Source organism: Chiloscyllium plagiosum, unplaced genomic scaffold (genome assembly GCF_037043375.1).
Source record: "Chiloscyllium plagiosum isolate Xiang-an unplaced genomic scaffold, Cpla_swu_hap1 HiC_scaffold_3, whole genome shotgun sequence".
In the NCBI taxonomy this organism is placed as follows: domain Eukaryota; kingdom Metazoa; phylum Chordata; class Chondrichthyes; order Orectolobiformes; family Hemiscylliidae; genus Chiloscyllium; species Chiloscyllium plagiosum.
In genome coordinates, this window is record NW_028270141.1 from 80,574,641 (window position 1) to 80,596,439 (window position 21,799).

Genomic DNA, 21,799 nt, shown 5'->3' on the forward strand with positions numbered 1-21,799 from the left:
ACTGCAGATGCTGGAGACCAGAGTTGAAAAATGTGATGCTGGAAAAACACAGCAGGCCAGACAGCATCCGAGGAGCTAGAGAATCGACGTTTCGGGGATAAGCCCTTCTTCAGGAATTCCGGAAGGGCTTATGCCCGAAACGTCCATTCTCCTGCTCCTCAGATGCTGCCTGGCCTGCTGTATTTTTCCAGCATCACATTTTTCAATTCAATTGCTCTATCCTTGTATCCCTACCCTCACTAGCTCATAGCACCATGACTATTCCTGATACTACTTTCATTTTTAAATTCCTGCCTAACTTCCTATATTCTCCCTTCAGAATCTCATCCTTTAGCATCCCTATGTCGTTAGTTCCAATGTGTACAATCACCTCCTGCTGGTCCCTCTTCCCATTGCGAACATTCTGCACCCTCTCTCCCTATTGAGAACATTCTGCACCCTCTGAGGTATCCTTGATCCTGGAACCAGGGAGGCAATACACCATTTTGATTTTTCCTTGTCTGTGCCTTGGTATAGAGAATACTCCATCACAATTGATTGCTTGGAACCTTACATACCCCTCTTTACATTAGAGCCAGTCTCTATACCAGAAACTTGGCTGTTTGTGTTTCATTCCATCACCCTCCTTCATTTTCTAATACAGCATACTTGTTTGAAATAGGGATAGCCACAGAAGACTCCTGCACTACCTGCCTACCCCTCCTATCTTTCCTGGAGTTAACCCATCTACCTGACTGTATCTGTGATTTTTTTCCCCTTCCAATAACTGCCATCCATCACACCCCCTAGCTCTTGCAAATTCCTTATTGCCTCTAACTGCCACTACAACTGATCCATGCGATCTGATAGGATTCTCAACCAAAGACACTTCCTGCAGACATAATCATCAATAACATGGAAACTCGCTAAACTCCCACATCCGACAGGAAGCGCATATCATTCTAAAGGCCATCCTTGCTCCTTCACAATCTACAGACCCAGAAAATAGCACCATAGTTTTGCTCTTAAAAAAAAGTGCTCCAGTACTTATGGTTTATATTTTTTAAATTTAATCAAGAGACAGATCTCATTAAAACATATAATCAAGAAAGAATCCACTCTTCTCTCTACTGTAGACTTACAGCAAGTTAACACTTAAAAACTATGCACCTATCTGTTCCTGTGCTGAGAGGTCCCCACACAGGTTCCTCCAAGATCAGCTGTGAATTTTGCTGTTTGTTAACTTTTCCTGGAGGCACTCCGATATCCAGAGATATATGAACTCAAACAGCAAAGACAGTAACTATATTGATTCACTGCTATGTTAGTTAGCAGTGTAGGTTTCTTTCTCTCTCTCTCTCCCTCACTGACCATGTGGTCACTACCTTTTGTCCTTTTTAAAGTGCCGTTGTTTTGATCATTTTCCCCAAAGTTCCTAAACAGTTCAACAGCATACAAAACTGTAATTGCTGCTCCTTGAATTTGAGGAAATCACCTGGAACACCTAACATGCCTAAAAAAAAAGGAGTTAGAAATGACACATCATCAGGTTTTGGTCCAACAGGTTTATTTGGAAGCACTAGCATTCGGAACGCTGCTCCTTCAACAGTGGTTGTGGAGTATGATGAAGGAGCAGTGTTCCGAAAGCTAGTGCTTCCAAATAAACCTGTCGGACTATAACCTTGAGTCACGTGATTTTTAACTTCGCACACCCTGGTCCAACACCAGAACCTCCAAATCAAAAAAGGAGCAACTCTTACAACCAAAACCTTTTCCAGTTTAAAAAAATTCAGTGATTGTGTAATGGGTAAAAGAAAACCTTCAAGTGTATGTAAGAACACATCTGGATATTGAAAGAGAGTAAAAAAGTGACTTACAAGACCTTTTCAGAGGGGATTAAAATTCAGCCAAATTTCTGAAGCATCACATGGAGGCCAAACCAGATCAAAATGCCAGATTTTGCTTTTTTTAAAATGGGTTATGGGTTCAAGCGGCTGCTGCTTGACTTGCCTCTGAGTCACCCTCCCAATTTTGCCACTCGCCCCCACATGTTAGTATGGAGGACTTTTCCGGGTCCACAGGGCTGTTTCTGCCATTTCTTGGTTGATGTCAGGTGGTCTGTCCAGTTTCATTGCTTCATTGAGCCATTGTGACTGATACAACAGAGCCATTTTAGAGGGCAGCTGACAGTCAACCACATTGCTGTGGGTCTGGAGTCACATAGGCCAGACCAGGTAAGGATGGCAGATTTCTTTTTCTGAATGACATTACTGAGCCAGATGAATTTTCCCCAACAACCCAGAATGATTTCCTGGTCATCAGTAGATTTTTTATTCCAGTTTTTTTTAAAATGGAATAATTTTGGATTAAGTAATCTGTATAACTTGTCTAACATTAATATCACCAGGCCATCACTTTTTAAACATTATTTTAAATAAATACATTAAATCAATATATAATCAATTTGTGATTGCTTTTTATCCCTGAAATTGGTGTTTACTATTGTGAAAAACCTTGCCTTTCTGTTTATGCTGATTGCACATTCCCTTTGAAATAAAGGCCAACATTCCATTTGCCTTCCCTATTACCTGAACCTGTATGCTAGCATTTTGCGATTCATGTACAAGGAGCAAAACTCCTTTGGGCTTTAACTTCCTGCAATCTTTTTCCATTTAAATAATGTTCAGCTCCTCTATTATTCCTGCAAAAGTGCATAGCATCACATTTTCCCACATCATATTCCATATACTTAAGACGGAAGTTTTAAATATTCGTGTAACACTGCGATGAAAGAATGAGTGGTGATCTTATTGAAACTTGAGATGTTAATGGGACTGAATGAGGTGGATACCAGGAAGATGTTTAGTCTTCTGTGGCAGATCAAAAGTATGGGACACAATTTAAAAATAAGTAGTTTCCCTTTTGAGACAAAAATGAGGAGTTTTTTTTTCCTCAGATGGTCATTAGAATGTGAAATTCTCTTTCCATAATGGGAATGGAGGCTTGGTCTTTAACTTTATTCAAGGCTGTATAAGATAGACTGAGAAGAGAGTCAAAGGTTATGGGAGGCAGATAGGTAAGTGGCTTTTTTATATCAGATATAAAACCAAAAAAACTGTTTGTTGAGCTGGTGGATTCCGTGTTGGATATAGAATAGTAGAGGCCCTCCACACATTTGAGAAAGGGAGGTCTTGAGTGGGGGAGGGATGAGGAGAGGGAAAGGAGGTGCCTCTGCATTGCCAAGAGGGTGGAGCAGAGAATCGGTTGTGGAGGCATTGAAGGCATTGCAAGTATGGAGCGTGAAAGGTGGGTCCAAATTTGGAGAGTTTAAAATGTACCTGTAGGCCTTGAGGAGTGAGATGATTGGGAAGCCAACAGCTGTAGTAGCGAGTTTGTTTCATTGTATGGTCAAAGAATTGGAGGGCTGAAGATGTCACGGCACTGTGGCAGTGAGGAAAGGACTCGCTGAATGTACATCTGAGGGAGACTGAGAACTTCTTCAAAGTGAGCATCCTTTGAAGAGACATTGCAGTGGAACAATCTTTCATCTCTGTAAGATAGGTAAGTGGAGCTGAGATCACACAGATTAGCCATGTTCTTATTGAACGATGGAGCAAGTCTGAAAGGCCAAATATCCCAGAGTTTCACTCTATCATTTCAGTGAACTGCTGCTGCATCCACCTCCGAGTAGCACTGCATATCACTTTTCACAAGGTTGCTCACTCTCTCAAGGAAGGAGCACACGTGCTCAAACTCCGGTTCACTGACCAAGATTGATACATAGATGCTTCCATTGTCCACCAATCTACAATATCTCTGGGAACTCCATCATATCGGAGGAAATCTGCCAGAGAAAGATCCCCTTTGTATTCGGGGGTCAGTTTTTGACTGGCCAAACAGCCTTTTTGTGTTGTAGATCTCTGTGATTGTGATCCAAGGCCCAGACATCTCCATCCAGGGAGCACAACTGTATTTATCCTCCCTCCTCTAAGGGGCACTGACAAGGGTACTCTCATTCAGAGGGACCATTAAAAGATGTCATGTCACTAGTTCATACAGCAAAGATATTCTCTCTGCTTCCCTCGCCAATACTTATCCCTCAATCAGTAACAAAAACAGATCATTCCCTCATTACTGCTTGTGGCATCCTGCTATGTGCAAACTGATCGCTGAATTGAATTGAATTTGCTTTACTGTCACATGTAAATCAAATGTGTACAGTGAAAAGTCTATAAATCGCCATTTGCAACACCATACAAAGATACTTTGGTACATTTCCCGACTCAGGCGACTGACTGTGTGGAGTTTGCACATTCTCCCCGTGTCTGCGTGGGTTTCCTCCGGGTGCTCCGGTTTCCTCCCACAGTCCAAAGATGTGCAGGTCAGGTGAATTGGCCATGCTAAATTGCCCGTAGTGTTAGGTAAGGGGTATATGTAGGGGTATGGGTGGGTTACGCTTCGGCGGGTCGGTGTGGACTTGTTGGGCCGAAGGGCCTGTTTCCACACTCTAAGTAATCTAATCTAATCTAATCTAATCCTTAGTTACAGGATAGAGAAAGGAAGAAAAAAGTTGCATCACAGCAATACACAGTACAACCATAGGTCAGAAAAAAAAAAGACAAATATCACAGTCTCTCTCCAAAGGCTCTCCACAGCAGGGCACCTCCATGTGGTCTGAACGCTGGCTACTGCCATGCTCTACAATGGGCTATCTCCATTTCCACACCGGGCCGCTGCCCCCTGTTCTGGTCACTGCTGTCCCTGCTCCTGTCTCTGGCATCTCCACCGACCTCACTTCAGAGGCCGGGGCTGGGTGTCCGAGGCTGAGAGACAGGAGAGAATGAGAAAGAAAAAGAAAAAGTTGAAACCAAACAGGTGGAGCGGAGGAGCTCCGGCTAGAGCCTCCTACTCCACTGCCATCTTACCAGAGTTTGTGAACAATACAACAGAGAATGCATTTCATTCCTGATGAAGGACTTTTGCCCGAAATGTTGATTTTCCTGCCCCTCAGATGCTGCCTGACCTACTGTGCTTTTCCAGCACCACTCTAATCTAGACTCTGATTTCCAGCATCTGCAGTCCTCACTTTTGCATTTCAAAAGGGTACTTCGTGAGCTGTAAAGCACTTTGACCTAACTGGAAGTCATTGCTTTATAAATGCAAGCTCTCTTGTTTATTTTTCTTGAGTCTTTTATTAATCATTCAAAAGTCAAGGTGAAAACAATGACTGTTTATTAATGAGGGAACAGATAAACATCTAAAATAAATCTTAACACAACAGGGCTTGACTCAGCATCCTTCTGTCTCACAAGTAAGCAACAGGAGTCAGCAATAATTTGAACACTTCAGCAGTACCTACCATTAATTCCCTGAATATAACTCATTTTCAGAAGGATTTGTGAATGATCCACAGGAACAGTTTAACATCATCACTCTGTCCCACTCCTTTATTCACCCCATTAGATTGGAATGATCAGTCCATCCGGCTTATCCACGCACTGATTTTCTCCTTTCCTCCTTCTGCCTCTAGACCTAGCTACAGGCAGGGAATTAAATCTTTCTAGTTTTCAGTATGAATCATACCTAAATGCTTCCTGAAATATGACACATGCCAAAGTTTCTCAAACTTCATTCACAACGTAGTACAAGTAGGTGTTCCAGGTGTTCAATAAAAGGTAGTGAGTAGCACTCTAAAAAAATGAGCAGTGTTTTGCTCAAAGTGCCAGCCTGAGGTTTGAACACTGTCCTATCGGTCGTCACGGCCTTGCCACCTTTTGATTTGATGATTGGTTAGAAAATATAAAACAACCTGTTAGAGTCATAGAGTTGTACAGCTAGAAAACATACCCATTGATCCAACTTGTTCATGCCGACAAGATATCTGATATTAATCTAGTACCATTTGCCAGCATTTGGCAGATATCCATCGAAGACCTTTCTATTCGTACACCAATCTAGATGCCTTATAAATGTTGTAATTGCACCCACCTCCACCACTTCCTCTGGCAGTCCATTCCACACACACAACATCCTCTGCATGAAAAGGTTGCCCCTCGGGTCCATTTTATATCTTTTCCCCTCTCACCCTAACCTATGCCTTCCCCTAGCCTGGGGAATAAGGCCTTGGCTATTCACCCCACCCATGATTTTATAAACCTCTATAAGGTTACCCCTCAGCTTCTGACACTCCAGGGATATTACAACACATTTGTGGAGCAGTGGGACTTGAACCTGGGTCTCCAGGCTTAGAGGCAGTGACACTATCATTGTACCACAAAGATCATTCGGTAAACATGAATAAATTAATCTCTAATGCTGGATTTTCAGTTACATTATCTATTTTTCTATGATGTTCTAAAAGTGAGATTCTGAAAATAACAGAAGGACAGATTAACTTTTTGAGGAGGTTGAATCTTGCTGGTGTATGATGCCCCAGGTTCCAAACAATCAACATAAGAGGTTCTCACGTTTGTGACAGCCTAGACAACAATGGTCAGCAGGTTTTTCTCAACCAGGACAACACCAAATATCAATAGATATCATTGTCCAACTGGAATCAGTGTTGGTAAATAGGGCAGAAACACAAGTCCACCAACTTGTCAATGTTCTTTCAACATTCCACACTGACGTCCTCACATTTTATGATTCTTTTAGGATTTGTACTTTGAAATTGGCCCAGCACACTGGCTGGGTTTGGGAGGGGGGGGAAGCTCTTTGGAGGCTCAGTGCAGACTCGATGGGCTGAAGAGACTCTTTCTGTACTCCACGGCTTATGCCCGAAACGTCGATTCTCCTGTTCCCTGGATGCTGCCTGACCTGCTGCGCTTTTCCAGCAACACATTTTCAGCTCGAATTCTATGATTAGCCTTGCAATTGCGGAGATTATCCTTACAACCTTTGTTAGAAGAAGGTTGAAATGTTTGCAATCCTCCAGGCCTCCGGCTCCTTCCTCGAGTCCAGGGAAGACTGAAAGATTGTGGCCAGTGACTCTACAATTTTTACTCTCACTTCCTTCAATCTCCTTGGACGCATCTCATCCAACACCGGTGTCTTACCAACATTAAGTACCAACAACCTATCGAGAAGTCTTCCTTGTAAACTTTGAACCTTCTCTGTCACCATGGCCTGGGCAACATCCTCGTCTTTTGTGAAGACAGATACCAAGTATTCATTTAACACCTGAACTCTGGCAGCTGCCTTCATGTGTTAATCTTCTTATTGGTTTTGAAGAAGGGTCACTGGACTTGGAACATTAACTCTTTTTTTCTCTCGACAGATGCTGCCAGACCTGCTGAGTTTCTCCAGTTATTTCTACTTTCATTCCTTTTTTTCAGTGTTTGATATTCTCCATTCCTCCTTTAACCACTCCTACTGTTTCTGTGCCGATAGAAGATGAAGGTATTTCCCTTTAGGTTAGCTGCTAGTTTTCTCCCATAATTCCTCTTTGCTTCTCTTATTTGGTTTTCCACCTTCTCCCTAAACCTTCAGTATTCCCGTTGATTCTCAATTGTATTTCCAGCTTTACACTGGTCATAATCAAGCATTTTCTTTCTCCTGTTAATTTCTACCTCCTTTGTCATCCAGGGAATTCTGGATTTGTTTATCCTACCTTTTCCATTAGAGGGAATATATTTCACTGTATCTGAACTGTTGCTTTTTACAGGTAGCCCATTGTTCTGTTATAGTTTTTCCTGGCAACCTCTTGCTCTAGTCAATCCTGCTCAAATCTTCTTACTCCATTAGAGTCAGCTCTCATAGAGTCATAGAGATGTACAGCATGGAAACAGACCCTTCAGTCCAATCCCTCCATGCTGACCAGATATCCCAACCCAATCTAGTCCCTCCTGCCAGCACCCGGCCCATATCCATCCAGACCCTTCCTATTCATATACCCATCCAAATGCCTCTTAAATGTTGCAATTGTACCAGCCTCCACCACATCCTCTGGCAGCTCATTCCATACACGTACTACCCTCTGCGTGAAAACATTGCCCCGTAGGTCTCTTTTCTGTCTTTCCCCTCTCACCCTAAACCTATGTCCTCTAGTTATGGACTCCCTGACCACTATTTATCCTATCCTATCTACCTGCGACTCCACTTTCAAGGAGCTATGAACCTGTAGTCCAAGGTCTCTTTGTTCAGCACACTCCTTATAACCTTACCATCAAGTATATAAGTCCTGCTAAGATTTGCTTTTCCAAAATGCAGCAACTCACATTTATATAAATTAAACTCCATCTGCCATTTCTCAGCACATTGGCCCATCTGATCAAGATCCCGTTGTAATCTGAGGTCACCTTCTTTGCTGTCCACTACACCTCCAATTTCGATGTCATCTGCAAACTTACTAACTATACCTCTTATGCTCACATCCACATAATTTATTTAACTGATGAAAAGTAGTGGACCTAGCACCAATCCTCCAGCTCCAATCCTCCAGAATTTTCCTTATTCCTCCTCACTGCTTGTACAAAATAGAATTCAATGCCTTAGGTCCCTGATGCTAAATATGAGAAACTGATTTTTACATTATTGATCATTGAAAGAACAGCTGATCTTTGCAGTTGAGCCAAGAATAAATGCTTAGCCAATAAAGTGGAACACAACAAATGACTTTACATAAGCAAAATATTGCAGATGTTGAAAATCTAAAACACGATCAGAAAAAGTGATAAGTATTCATCAGGTCTGGTGACACTGGTGATGGTAAACAGAATTAACACTTCTGGTTGATGGCCTTTCATCAGAACTGGGAAAAGTATGAAATGTCTGTTTCCATGCTGTACATCTCTATGACAGATTAAGATGTGGAGAATTGGAAGAAGGGTTTTTAAAAAGGGCAGATCGGTAATAGGATGGAGGGCAGGAAAGACTACATATAACAAATAGTTTCATACAAGAACTGGTATTAGAACAGACAAGCATGACAAACACAGTCCAGTGACAAGGGCAGGGTAATGATTTGGTGACTGGAATAATATGGTAATTTAGAGAACATGCATCTTGAAATTAACAGAAATCTTCAATAAAATTAATCACGAAGCCATCAGATTCCGAGTAAAATCCTTACTCATTCATTCTTTTCCTTCAGGGAAGCCAATCTGCCTTTCCAGATCTATACATGAATTTAGTCCCTCACTAATCTCCTTAACTTTTGACTTGATCTCTGAAAGCCAACACCACCTTCTCAGGGGAAATATGGGTGGACAATACATGCCAGCTTTGCTAACAACATCCACTATGCAAAAATGAACGTATTGAAAAAAGATTTCAATGCTGACAAAGGGTCACCAATCCGAAAGGTTAACTTAGTTTCTCTCTTCGTAGATGTTGCCAGATGTGTTGAGCATTCACAGTTTTTACTTTTCAATTTGAAGAAATTACAGTAATTTGTTTTTATATCAGATTCGAAAATACCCACTTCATAGTTTTCCACACATTTGCTTCAAAAGGCAGACAATTAACTACACGCTGATGAGCAAAGAAAACAGCCGGGCCTGTTGATTCAAAGTGTTCGCTGACTAATGGGAGGTGGGGGTTGGGTAGAAGCTAATAACAGTTAATTATCAAATTGAAGTAAGTGTAAAGTATTAGGTGAATATGCCAAATGCTCATTCTGACATGCATTGAGTCTGACTGAGTCATAAATCACTGTTTATTAAACACAGTTGGATACATTTGATTCGGTTCAATTCTACAGTCACTTTTTCTCCAGGCTGAAAAGCGATATGAATAAATTTAGATTAGATTAGATTACTTAGAGTGTGGAAACAGGCTCTTCAGCCCAACAAGTCCACACTGACCCGCCAAAGCACCACCCACCCAGACCCATTCCCCTAACACGAAGGGCAATTTAGCATAGCCAATTCACCTAACCTGCACATTTTTGGATTGTGGGAGGAAACCGGAGCACCCGGAGGAAACCCATGCAGACACGGGGAGAATGTACAAACTCCATACAGAGAGTCGCCTGAGGCAGGAATTGAACCCAGGTCTCTGGCACTGTGAGGCAGCAGTGCTAACCACTGTGCCACCGTGCTGCCCACAAACTTCAATTTGAGAAAAATTTGTAAAATCAAGAACAGTCTAGCTTTAAGAGGGAATACATGTCAAAGCATGAATATAAAAACAGCCTGTTTTTGGGTGGAAACAAAAAGTTATGTGTTTCCTTAAATTTGTTGTGTTCCACTTTATTGGCTAAGCATTTATTCTTGGCTCAACTGACTGATAAATAATTTTAAAAGTACCAAGTTGAGTGTTGCTGTAAGCCTAGAAAAGTGGTAAAATAAGTCCCTTTTCCACTTTTTAACACTTCTGTATTAAAGAGCTATGCCCATGCAAATGCAGATCAATCTAACAGTTTACCTGTTTTGGGTTTGTGCATAATATTTCTCTAATAAATGGCCATGTGTATATGGTTGTAACTTTTCACAAGATGGGAGAAATCCTCACTTTAGTAAATCAATAATGAAACACAGTCAAGTTCTCTGCAGCATCTGACTGGCTGCAAAATATAGGTGGTTATTGACGTAGGTGATGAGAAAGGGCACAAAGAATCGCAGCTTTCTCTGATTTTTTGCACCTAACCTCCAATGCATAATCCATCCATCAACAGACTCAGTGCAGCAAACCATACAAAGTGCATCGGAGTGAATCATAGCTGAAGCCCTTTTTACAACAGTAGCTGCCATATTACAGTCAGTAAACACAGTTCAAATCTCCCAAAGCCACTAAGTTATAAAGCTACTGGGTGAAGGCAAGAGTACAAATTAAGTTGGTGCCTAGTGGGTAAGAGGATTGTTTGCCAGGTAGGCAACAAAGAGACGTGGTAGGTGGTTGTGGGGGTATAGGGCAGATAAATTGTTGAGGTGAAAGGTGACAGATTAAGGGGGTAAGTGAGGGTGTCAGATGGGTATTAGATTAGATTAGATTTGGATTAGATTCCCTACAGTGTGGAAACAGGCCCTTCAACCAACAAGTCCACACCAACCCTCCGAAAAGTAAACCACCCGGATCTATTCCCCTACCCTATATTTACCCCTGACTAATGCACCTAACACTACTGAGAATTTAGCATGGCCAATTCACCTGATCTGCACATCTTTGGACTGTGGGAGGAAACCGGAGCACCCGGAGGAAACCCATGCAGACACTGGGAGAATGTCTGTGTGGAGTTTGCACAGTCGTTTGAGGTGAGAATTGAACCCGGGTACCAGGTGCTGTGAGGCAACAGTGCTAACCTCTGAGCCTCTGTGGGTATATTGGAAGGTAGGTGGGTGAATGGAGAGGGTGGTATGGGTTATAGTGGGGAGCACAGGGAGATGAGAAGCAGGAAGGTCTGGGTGAATGAAAGGACTGGGGTGGTCAATTTTGTATAGTTACTCAGAAATCTGCACAGATTTTAATTTCACCATCATTTCCTGGGTAACTGGATAACTCTGACCATTAACACGGAGTTGGAATCTTTTTGGAAGGTTCCATACGCCGGGTAATTGCCCACTGAAAGTTTAAATTTCCCAGACAATTACTATATAGGTCAGCAAGTTGGGGATTTCCAAGGAATTTATAATGTACCTTCCAAGGTAGTTCCAATCCTCAACTATGTGCAAACTGGAAGTCAGAATAAACATTTTGCATGGACAGTGGTTAGAATGTGGAATTTTCAAACACAAGGAGAAGCCAAGGTGAACAGCACAGATGGCATTTAAGGACAAACTAGAAAAGCAAATGAGACAGAATGGAACAGAAGGACATCTTGACAGATTGAGGAAGAGTGGAAAGAAGCTCATGTGGAGCATAAGCTCCTGGACTAATGTCTGTTTTTTACATTGACAATAATACTCTATAAAAAGGAGATCTGGAAAACAAGTACAGATGCAAATAATGCATTTGCCACAGGACCATATATGAAATTTACTTTCTAAATGATTTAATAATGTAAAATATAACCTACTAGGTGTCACAAGCTTCACTCTGTTCCAAACATTTCAAAGTAGTCAAGCGCAAAATACTGCAAGATTAGTCAAGCTATTTTCGTCAGGCAAACAGCCAGCAGTTAAAAGTCTGCATGAACCTCATCATGGGATCAAATGGAATTAAGTCATAATTCCAATGAAAACAGATGTTTTATCTCACGTGAGCTTGAGTTACTGCCAGAGGTGAGTTTGGGATAAAGTCACAGCCACCTTAAAACCCAAATTAATCACATCATAGATGTTTCGAAGAACAAGGAGCATTTCACATGCAGATTCCATTCGAACCACACTGATCGAGTTAGGTTTCTTTTTGCAGTCAGGCATTAAACCATTAGCTGTCTGGGTGCCTCAGTCCACACTTTGCCCGCATTAAGCATTTATTTTTACAAAATGCTTAATGTTTTGATTTCCTGGTTATTGAGAACAAATGTCTTGATATTCAAGAGGGAAAAAAGGCTCTATAACTGAAAGTTTCCTATTTGCTTTACTGTTGTGTGTGCCATTAGGAACTTCCTAAAAGGAACTACAAGGCAATTGGGTTAGTATTACACAAGGTTGATCATCATGCTAAATATTCTGCTTTTGCATTTTTCACACAAGACTAAATTTAACTGAGTAATTTTAATTGAATTGATGACCAAGGACATGTTATTCTCTACCTGTGAGGGAGAATCAAAAATGAGGTGGGCATCAACAGATGTTTCCAATGCTTGACACATCACAATTAGATGCTAACAGTTGAACTGTGCATGCTAACCTGCTTACAACACGGAATTAAAACAAAACGCAGGTTTTGGGTCATATAGGATTTGCTTGATTGCTGGAAGCTCTTGCAGTGATCCTGAGCAAGCACTGGTAAAAAGAATAAACTCCAACAATACTCATTTGGCTCCAGATTCAGCTCGGTGCAGGCATCTCTTACTTTAAAACATTGGTTATCTAAACAATGAACAATTAAAAATAAAAACCCATTGAAGTCTTCACTCCATTTTTGCAAACCTACTCCAGTCTGAATTTGTAAGTAATTGTTCTTCAGTGAAGTCAATTAATACCTCACTTGAATCAACTGCTTCAGGACAGGCTTGTCATTTACTGGATTTGAACAATTACAGTCATAATCTTACCACATTCAGTTATTGAAGATGATGTTTTTTTGAAGATTTTGAGGTAATCAGAGGTACACTGCAAATCTAGGTCTCCAAATTTGACAAAAATGTTCTTTCCTTCAGGCACTTGGATTTGCCACTCACACAAGGTATGGTTTGGGTAGGTTCCAGGATAATTCCTTGATGTCAACGTCCCACTGTCAGGGCCTAACAGCGTGTGACCACATCCATCTCCTGTTAAAACAGGTCATCAGTCAAAAAATGAAATACTTGACATTGTGTGTTCTTTTCTAGATTTTGGTAGACTTTATTTTTCTCTAAATACTAATCTATTTAAAGGTCATTTAGCATGCAGTCAAAAATCAAACTTCATCCACTTTGTATCCTGGGGCAAAGGAGGGACTGGAATGACATTTAAGTGAGCTATTCAAAAGCATTTTAATAATAAATTATATATAACATGATTCTTAATTGGTGGATAATACAGTACAAAAAGTGCTATCACAAAAAAAAATTAGGAAGAAACCTCTTCAATCTAAACTCTATCCAAGTTCACCGAAAAAAGGTAGCTTCCATTGAAAGCAATGCACCTCCCCGAACTGAATCTCAGTTGGAATGATTGCATGGAATATTTGGGAATACTGGTAGTTCCCTTATAATGTTATAGTTGCGTTCTAGCAAAACCTAGCTTAATTTAAAATAAAAAAAAATCACTTAATAGAAATAATGGGGCTTTGGGAAAATTGGGGTTGGGGCAGACCAGCAACAAATATCACGCACAATTGCTCAAAAATCACCCAAAAGTCTAACACAAAAAGTGTAGCACAGTCTGAAATGAAGGTTGAAATCATATTTATTAATAAAACAAAAAGTAAATTTAACACAGTACATTTAAAAAAAGTAAGAAAGCTGCTCTCTGTACAGTACCTCTCACAGAAAGCTGCTCTGTTGGCAGCTGACATTGGTGCATGCACAGAATGAAGCACACAAACCCAACCCCGCTGGAATTATGCTGCTGTGAACGGAGGTAAATGTTCCAGAAAATACCGCTCCCTAATTCTTCAGCAATGTTATAGCTGAAACAGGCAGCCAAAACGCACATTATCCCAGAACTATCTGTAGTGTATTCATGTTTAACAATCTACTTTTGTACCCACTGGTGCCCACACCAGAAATGGAATGGGTTTCCCCAAAATTCCCCACAACTAAAATGACCAATTTCCCTCAACATACGCTGTTAACCACTAAAAGCCGGGTGAGAAACCTAACTTGAATAAATCAAATACTTGATGCCAAAACTATTAATTAATCTTACTACAAAAGAAGTACAAGCTGAGGCAAGTTAAATCAAAATCATAGCAGATCCAAATATTTCAAACAGTTCACTCAGATAAAAGTAAGAATGTGTTTGCAGTTCTTAAGTGTACTTTTCTCTAAATCCTTGTTGAAGTAGTTTTTCACGTACATGGCACCACTGCTCCACAGAATTCTAAATTAGTATATACCCTGGGAATAAAGTTGCACTGAATGAAAACAGTGAGAGGCAACAGTAATGTAATAATATCCTGTCCAAGTTACCCCTCTCACTTATAATTTTAAAACTGTTCTTTGCTTATTCCTATTTTATATGTGTTATTGGTAATCAATACAATAATTTAGCAATTTGGGAAGCAGGGTCGGTTGGTGTTCGAACTCTGCAATAGAGTCTAAGAAGCTGGGATACATTGCATCAGACCTACAGCACATTCACTGGCAGGAAACATGTTATTTCTAATGACAAATTTACAAAAGCAGTTTTGATTAGAAACATGTAAGTACATAACAGAAAAATGTAATAAGAACTTTGCAGCAGGAAAAAAAAAGCTTGGTAAACAGGACGTGGTATGGACGCAAGATTTGTTGAAAACAAGAAAGAATAGACAATAGACAATAGGTGCAGGAGTAGGCCATTCAGCCCTTCAAGCCTGCACCGCCATTCAATATGATCATGGCTGATCATTCCTAATCAGGATCCTCTTCCTGCCTTATCTCCATAACCCTTGATTCCACTATCTTTGAGAGCTCTATCCAACTCTTTCTTAAATGAATCCAGAGATTGGGCCTCCACTGCCCTGCATTCCACACAGCCACCACTCTCTGGGTGAAGAAGTTTCTCCTCATCTCTGTCCTAAATGGTCTACCCCGTTTTTTTAAGCTGTGTCCTCTGGTTCGGCACTCACCCATCAGCGGAAACTTGTTTCCTGCTGCCAGAGTGTCCAATCCTTTCATAATCTTATATGTCTAAATCAGATCCCCTCTCAGTCTTCTAAACTCAAGGGTATACAAGCCCAGTCGCTTCAGTCTTTCAGTGTAAGGTAATCCCACCATTCCAGGAATTGACCTTGTGAACCTATGCTGCACTCCCTCAATAGCCAGAATGTCTTTCCTCAAATTTGGAGACCAGAACTGCACACAGTACTCCAGGTGTGGTCTCACCAGGGCCCTGTACCGCTGCAGAAGCACCTCTTTGCTTCTATACTCAATTCCTCTTGTTATGAAGGCCAGCATGCTATTAGCCTTCTTCACTACCTGCTGTATCTGCATGCTTGCCTTCATTGACTGGTGTACAAGAACACCCACATCTCTCTGTACTGCCCCTTTACCTAAATTGATTCACTCACCTAACTTGTCCAGGTCACCCTGTAATCTCCTAACATCCTCATCACACTTCACCCTGCCACCCATCTTTGTATCATCAGCAATTTGCTAATGTTATTGCTGATACCATCTTCTATATCATTAACATATATTGTAAAAAGCTGCGGTCCCAGCACGGATCCCTGCGGTACCCCACTGGTCACTGCCTGCCATTCCGAAATGGAGCCGTTTATAACTACCCTTTGGTTCCTATCAGCCAACCAATTTTCAATCCAATCTAGTACTTTGCCCACAATACCATGCACCCTAATTTTACTCACTAACCTCCTGTGTGGGACTTTATCAAAAGCTTTCTGAAAGTCCAGGTACACTACATCTACTGGATCTCCCTCGTCCATCTTCAGAGTTACATCCTCAAAAGATTCCAGAAGATTAGTCAAGCATGATTTCCCCTTCATAAATCCATGCTGACTCTGTCCTATCCTGTTACTACTATCCAGATGTGTTGTAATTTCATCCTTTATAATAGACTCCAGCATCTTTCCCACCACTGAGTTCAGACTAACTGGTCTATAATTTCCTGCTTTCTCTCTCCCACCTTTCTTAAAAAGTGGTATAACATTAGCCACCCTCCAATCCTCAGGAACCGACCCTGAATCTATCGAACTCTGGAAAATAATCACCAACGCATCCACGATTTCCTGAGCCACCTCCTTCAGTACCCTGGGATATGGACCATCAAGCCCCGGAGACTTATCAACCTTCAGACCTAACAGTCTCTCCAACACCAAATCCTGGCAAATATAAATTCCCTTAAGTTCAGGTCCTTCAGCCACTGTTACCTCAGGGAGATTGCTTGTGTCTTCCCCAGTGAACACAGATCTGAAGTACCTATTTAATTCTTCTGCCATTTCTTTGTTCCCCGTAATATATTCCCCTGTTTCTGTCATCAAGGGCCCAATTTTAGTCCTAACCATTTTTTTGCCTTGCACATACCTAAAAAAGCTTTTACTATCCTCCTTTATATTATTGGCCAGTTTACCTTCGTACCTCATTTTTCCTCTGCGTATTTCCTTCTTAGTAATCCTCTGTTGCTCTTTAAAAGCTTCCCAGTCCTCAGTTTTCCCACTTATCTTTGCTATGTTATACTTTTTCTCTTTTAACTTTATATGTTTCTTAACTTCCCTCATCAGCCACAGCCGCCCATGCCTCCTCCTGGGATCTTTCTTCCTTTTAGGCATGAACTGATCCTGCAACTTCTGCATTATACACAGAAATATCCGCCATTGTTCCTCCACAGTCATCCCTGCTAAGGTATTGCACCATTGAACTTTGGCCAGCTCCTCCCTCATAGCTCCATAGTTCCCTTTATTCATCAGAAGTACTGTCACTTCCAACTGTACCCTCTCCCTCTCAAATTGCAGATTGAAGCTTAATGTATTATGGTCACTACTTCCCAATGGCTCCTTCACTTCGTTACACAATACCAGATCCAGAATTGCCTTCTCCCTGGTCGGCTCCAGCACCAGCTGCTCTAAGAATCCATCTCTGAGGCACTCCACAAAGTCTCTTTCTTGAGGTCCAATACCATCCTGATTCTCCCAGTCTACCTGCATGTTAAAATCCCCCATAACAACTGTACTAACATCTTTGCGACAGGCCAATTTCAGCTCCTGATTCAACTTACATCCGACACCCAAACTACTGTTTGGGGGCCTGTACATAACTCCCAAGAGGGTCTTTTTACCCTTAGTATTTTGCAGCTCTATTCACACTGACTCTACATCCCCTGACTCTAGGTCCCCCCGCGCAAGGGACTGAATATCCTCCCTTACCAACAAGGCCACCCCACCCCCTCTGCCCATCAGTCTGTCCTTACGATAGCACGTGTAGCCTTGAATATTCATTTCCCAGGCCCTGTCCACTTGAAGCCACGTCTCAGTTATCCCCACAATATCGTATCTACCAATTTCCAAAAGAGCCTCAAGCTCATCCATCTTATGTCTAATGCTTCGTGCATTCATGTATAATATTTTTAATTTGTTACTGCTCTCACCCTTCCCATCAACCCCTATTTCACTCAACTTTACAGCATGATCCCTTTCCGAGTTTTCTGCTTCATTGATACAGTTGTCTTTCTTGACTTCTCTTGTCAACTTAGTCAACATAGAGAATTGATTTAGCAGGACTGAACTGAATGAATTGATCTAACAGAACAATTCTGAAATAAAGCTTATATATGTTGGGAAGAGACAGAAATTAAATGTTTAGATTTATATACCGGAGGTGGAAAGAAATGCGTGTTGGGGAATTTCTGAGATTAGATTGTTAACAGCTCCTATATTTAAAAATTATTATTAAAAGAATCCTATTTTTCAGTATCAGCGCCTCTGTATGTAACTAGTTATACAGTTTGGACCAGATCTATAGAGTACCAAATCTACTGTTTTCCCAACCAAAGAATTTCACATTCATTATGGCACAGTGATAATGACAGAAGGTTCAAGCCACACCAATGGGTGTGGTGGCTATGGAGGTGTCATAACATGTCTAAACAGAGGGCTTAAAAACAAAGTTCTTCTGAACAGTGGTCACTGGGAAACCCGACAACCAATCTGCACAAAGCAGGATCCAAAAAAAAGCAATGAAATAAAATAATTGACAATTGTTTTAATGATAATGGATGAGGAATGCACGTTCGCCAAATGTTGAAGATAACTCCACAGCTCTTCAAGTGAGGTCTCAGAATCTGTAATACACATCTTACATGGAAGAGAGGGCCTCAGTTTAACCTGTCATCTATGTGACTGGATCTTCAGTTGTAGAGCACTCTCTCTCTAGGGGAAAGATATAAAAGAGACCTAAGGGGCAACTTTTTCACGCAGAGGGTGGTAGGTGTATGGAATGAGCTGCTAGAGGATGTGGTGGAGGCTGGTACAATTGCAACATTCAAGAGGCATTTGGATGGGTATATGAATATGAAGGGTTTGGAGGGATATGGGCTGGGTGCTGGCAGGTGGGACTAGATTGAGTTCCGATATCTGTTCGGCATGGACAGGTTGGGCCAAAGGGTCTGTTTCCATGCTGTACATCTCTATGACTCTATGCTGTGGGAAAGGGTTTATTGGAGAAACATCAGCAAGAAGAACCCAATTTGACTGAAATTCTGCTACCAACAGGAGCCAAAAAAGGGCAGGTCGCACAAATGAGAGCAAGGAGGTCAACGAAGAATTTATGCAGAAGGAGTTGCCAAAAGGACACAGAAGGATCTAATCATCTGAACATTGGAATTTTAAGTTAGGGTGATGAAGAATAAGGATGAATCATTGGAGGAAGTGACGGATGGCAGGCCAGTAGGAGTGGAATGGGTAAAATCATGTATAAGGATGACGAATACCTGGTTAAATTACGATGACGATAAGAAAAAGGGAGGGGCAGAGGCAGGCAATTTTACAGAGCTAGAAGTCAGCAAGAGCTGATGGACAAAGTGTGTGGTTTGAAACTGAGTTCGAGATGAAACAAAATTTTAGATTTCTCACAGACACAATCAGCTGGATCCTGTAACCAGGGAACAGAGTTCGAGGCAGGGGTCCAAAAAGATGGCCTCCAGATGTTCATAACGCAACAAGTGCAGGTAAAAACAGAAACTGCGGGAGACACACAGTGGAAGGTAGGAGTAACATTAGATTAGATTAGATTACTTACAGTGTGGAAACAGGCCCTTCAGCCCAACAAGTCCACACCAACCCGCCGAAGCACAACCCACCCAGACCCATTCCCCTACATTTACTCCTTCACCTAACATTATGGGCAATTTAGCATGGCCAATTCACCTAACCTGCACATTTTTGGACTGTGGGAGGAAACTGGAGCATCTGGAGGAAACCCACGCAGACACAGGAAGAATGTGCAAACTCCACACAGATAATTGCCTGAGGCGGGAATTGAACCCGGGTCTCTGGTTCTGTGAGGCAGCAGTGCTAACGACTGTGCCACTGTGCCGCCCCAACACTTCAGTTCTATGCTGAAAGATCACTGACCAAAAACACTAATCTGACCTTCCCCTCCACACAGATATTGCCTGACCTACTAAGAGTTTTCAATATTTTATCTTTTATTCCAGATGCTCAGTTGAATAAAAAATAACAATATCATACAGGCAGATTTCTGACTGATACATGTACAGCTTCCCAACTGTCTTCCCATGACTCCCAGACTTGTTACACTGGATTCAGAGGGCTTACCATGGGCCAGCCCCCCAGACTGTAGAGGTACGACCCCTCACCGAGACCACCCCAAGTGGCTGAATGACGGTGGACTGAAATCAAAGGTTGCCCTTGACTTAATTGTACCAGGACATATCCTGCCTGAAGGCTGTCATGCTTGACTTGACAGAGGACTAGAGCCTCTTTAGACTTGAGACATGGCCATTTGCTTGATGCGCGTGCAGTTTGTTAGTGTATGTGGCAGGCATGTAATGCAGGTGTGAGAATGACGTAGCATGGTGTCATACAGCAACACGTGTACTTCCTTTCACTGATCACTGCTGCCAACCATGAGAAGCTATCGGCTTTCTGTTTGCATTAGGAAGCACAGCAAGGTGAAGATACTGTGAATTATGAGGCTCCGTTGACAAAGTGCAAAAAGGCAAGGCAATTCTCAGCATCCAGTTTCTATCCGACAGTTGGGAGAAAGGGAAATTGCATATTTATTTGGAGACATGAAGCAATAACAAGGCTGTTAATGAATGATAATCCAAACAAGTAGGCCTATTGCCACTCACTAGTGAGAATCTCCACTTTTCATTGTTAAGAAGGTCTACATTGGACGCTTCACTTGATTTTTCCAACTTCCAAGCCATGGCCCACATCTTTCAGTGGTTGGGAAAATTACATCCGTATGTCTAAATATTCTCAGGGGATCTTACCCATCATTTTGATCATTTATTAATTCCAAATGTGTGTTGATTAACCAAAATAATTGCCTAAGGAACAGATTTCACCAATTATCAACCTGGGGGATGGAGGAAGGTTGAACAACAAATGAGAATAATACAAACTTGTAGTATGATCAAAACTAGATACAAAAGATAAAATGTTTATACTTTGCATTAAATATTACAGAATATTATTGCTGAAGTACTTACAAATGACATTAACTCAATGTGTCAAGCGGACACTCCAAGATGGCCTGCTGCCAAGTCCTCAGCATAACTACCAATGTCAACTTGATCCCACCTATATGAACTTTAGATGCACTGCAGGCAGCAAATGCAGCTGGTCCCTTTAACACTCCAACAATGGGACTCAAGGCTTGCACATGAGAAGTAGCTGCATCCATAACTACTCCAAAGCAAGTACTGCAATGAGATCTATTCAATAACATACAAGATTACATACGTACCTCCCAGCTCCATGCTCTATTGAGGGGAAATGAACTTAGAGAAAAAAAAGGACTGCAGCAACATTGAAAATGAATACTTATTACAGGATACTGAGCAAAAGTAGGACATTGTGAAATCTCTGACCATCATTTTCCAGTCCTCTCTGTCCAGAGGCTTTATGTCAGAGTACCCAAGGATTGCTCATGTTATACCATTGATTATAAGAGGAGGAAGGGGTGAACGAAGTGATTACATAACAGTCAACAAAATATTCAATTAGAGGCCGAGAAGCTGGGATACATTGCATCAGACCTGCAGCACCATCACTGGCAGGAAGCATATTCTTTCTAATGACACATTAACAAAAGCAGTTTTGATTAGAAATGTAGACGTGTCAGAACATAACAGAAAACTCTAACAAAATGAAAAGGAAAGATAACAAAGACCTTGCAGCAGAAGAAAAAAATGCTTGGTAGGCAGGAAGTGGATATGGATGCAGGATTTGTAGAAAACAAGGAGTAACAGTCTAGAAAGCAGATAATTGATTTGAATGTTCTGTTTATAAAGCTGATGTACATTTGGAAGAGAAAGAAATTACATGTTTAGGTTTATACAGCTGTCATGGGTGAATTTCTGAGATTAGATTGTTCACTATTACTATATTTAAATATTATTGTAAAAAGAATCCTATTTTTCAATATCAGTGCCTCTGTATATAA

At 41.3% G+C, this 21,799-nt stretch overlaps 1 protein-coding gene across 1 annotated transcript in view; it reads right to left on the minus strand.

Moving 5' to 3' along the window:
• dcbld1 (discoidin, CUB and LCCL domain containing 1) overlaps positions 1-21,799 on the minus strand; it is a 103,849-nt gene that overhangs the window by 63,690 nt on the left and 18,360 nt on the right. Inside the window, exon 2 of the mRNA XM_087981110.1 lies at positions 13,079-13,294. Within this exon, the coding sequence (XP_087837236.1) occupies positions 13,079-13,294 (216 nt within the window). The remainder of the gene's footprint in view (positions 1-13,078; positions 13,295-21,799) is intronic.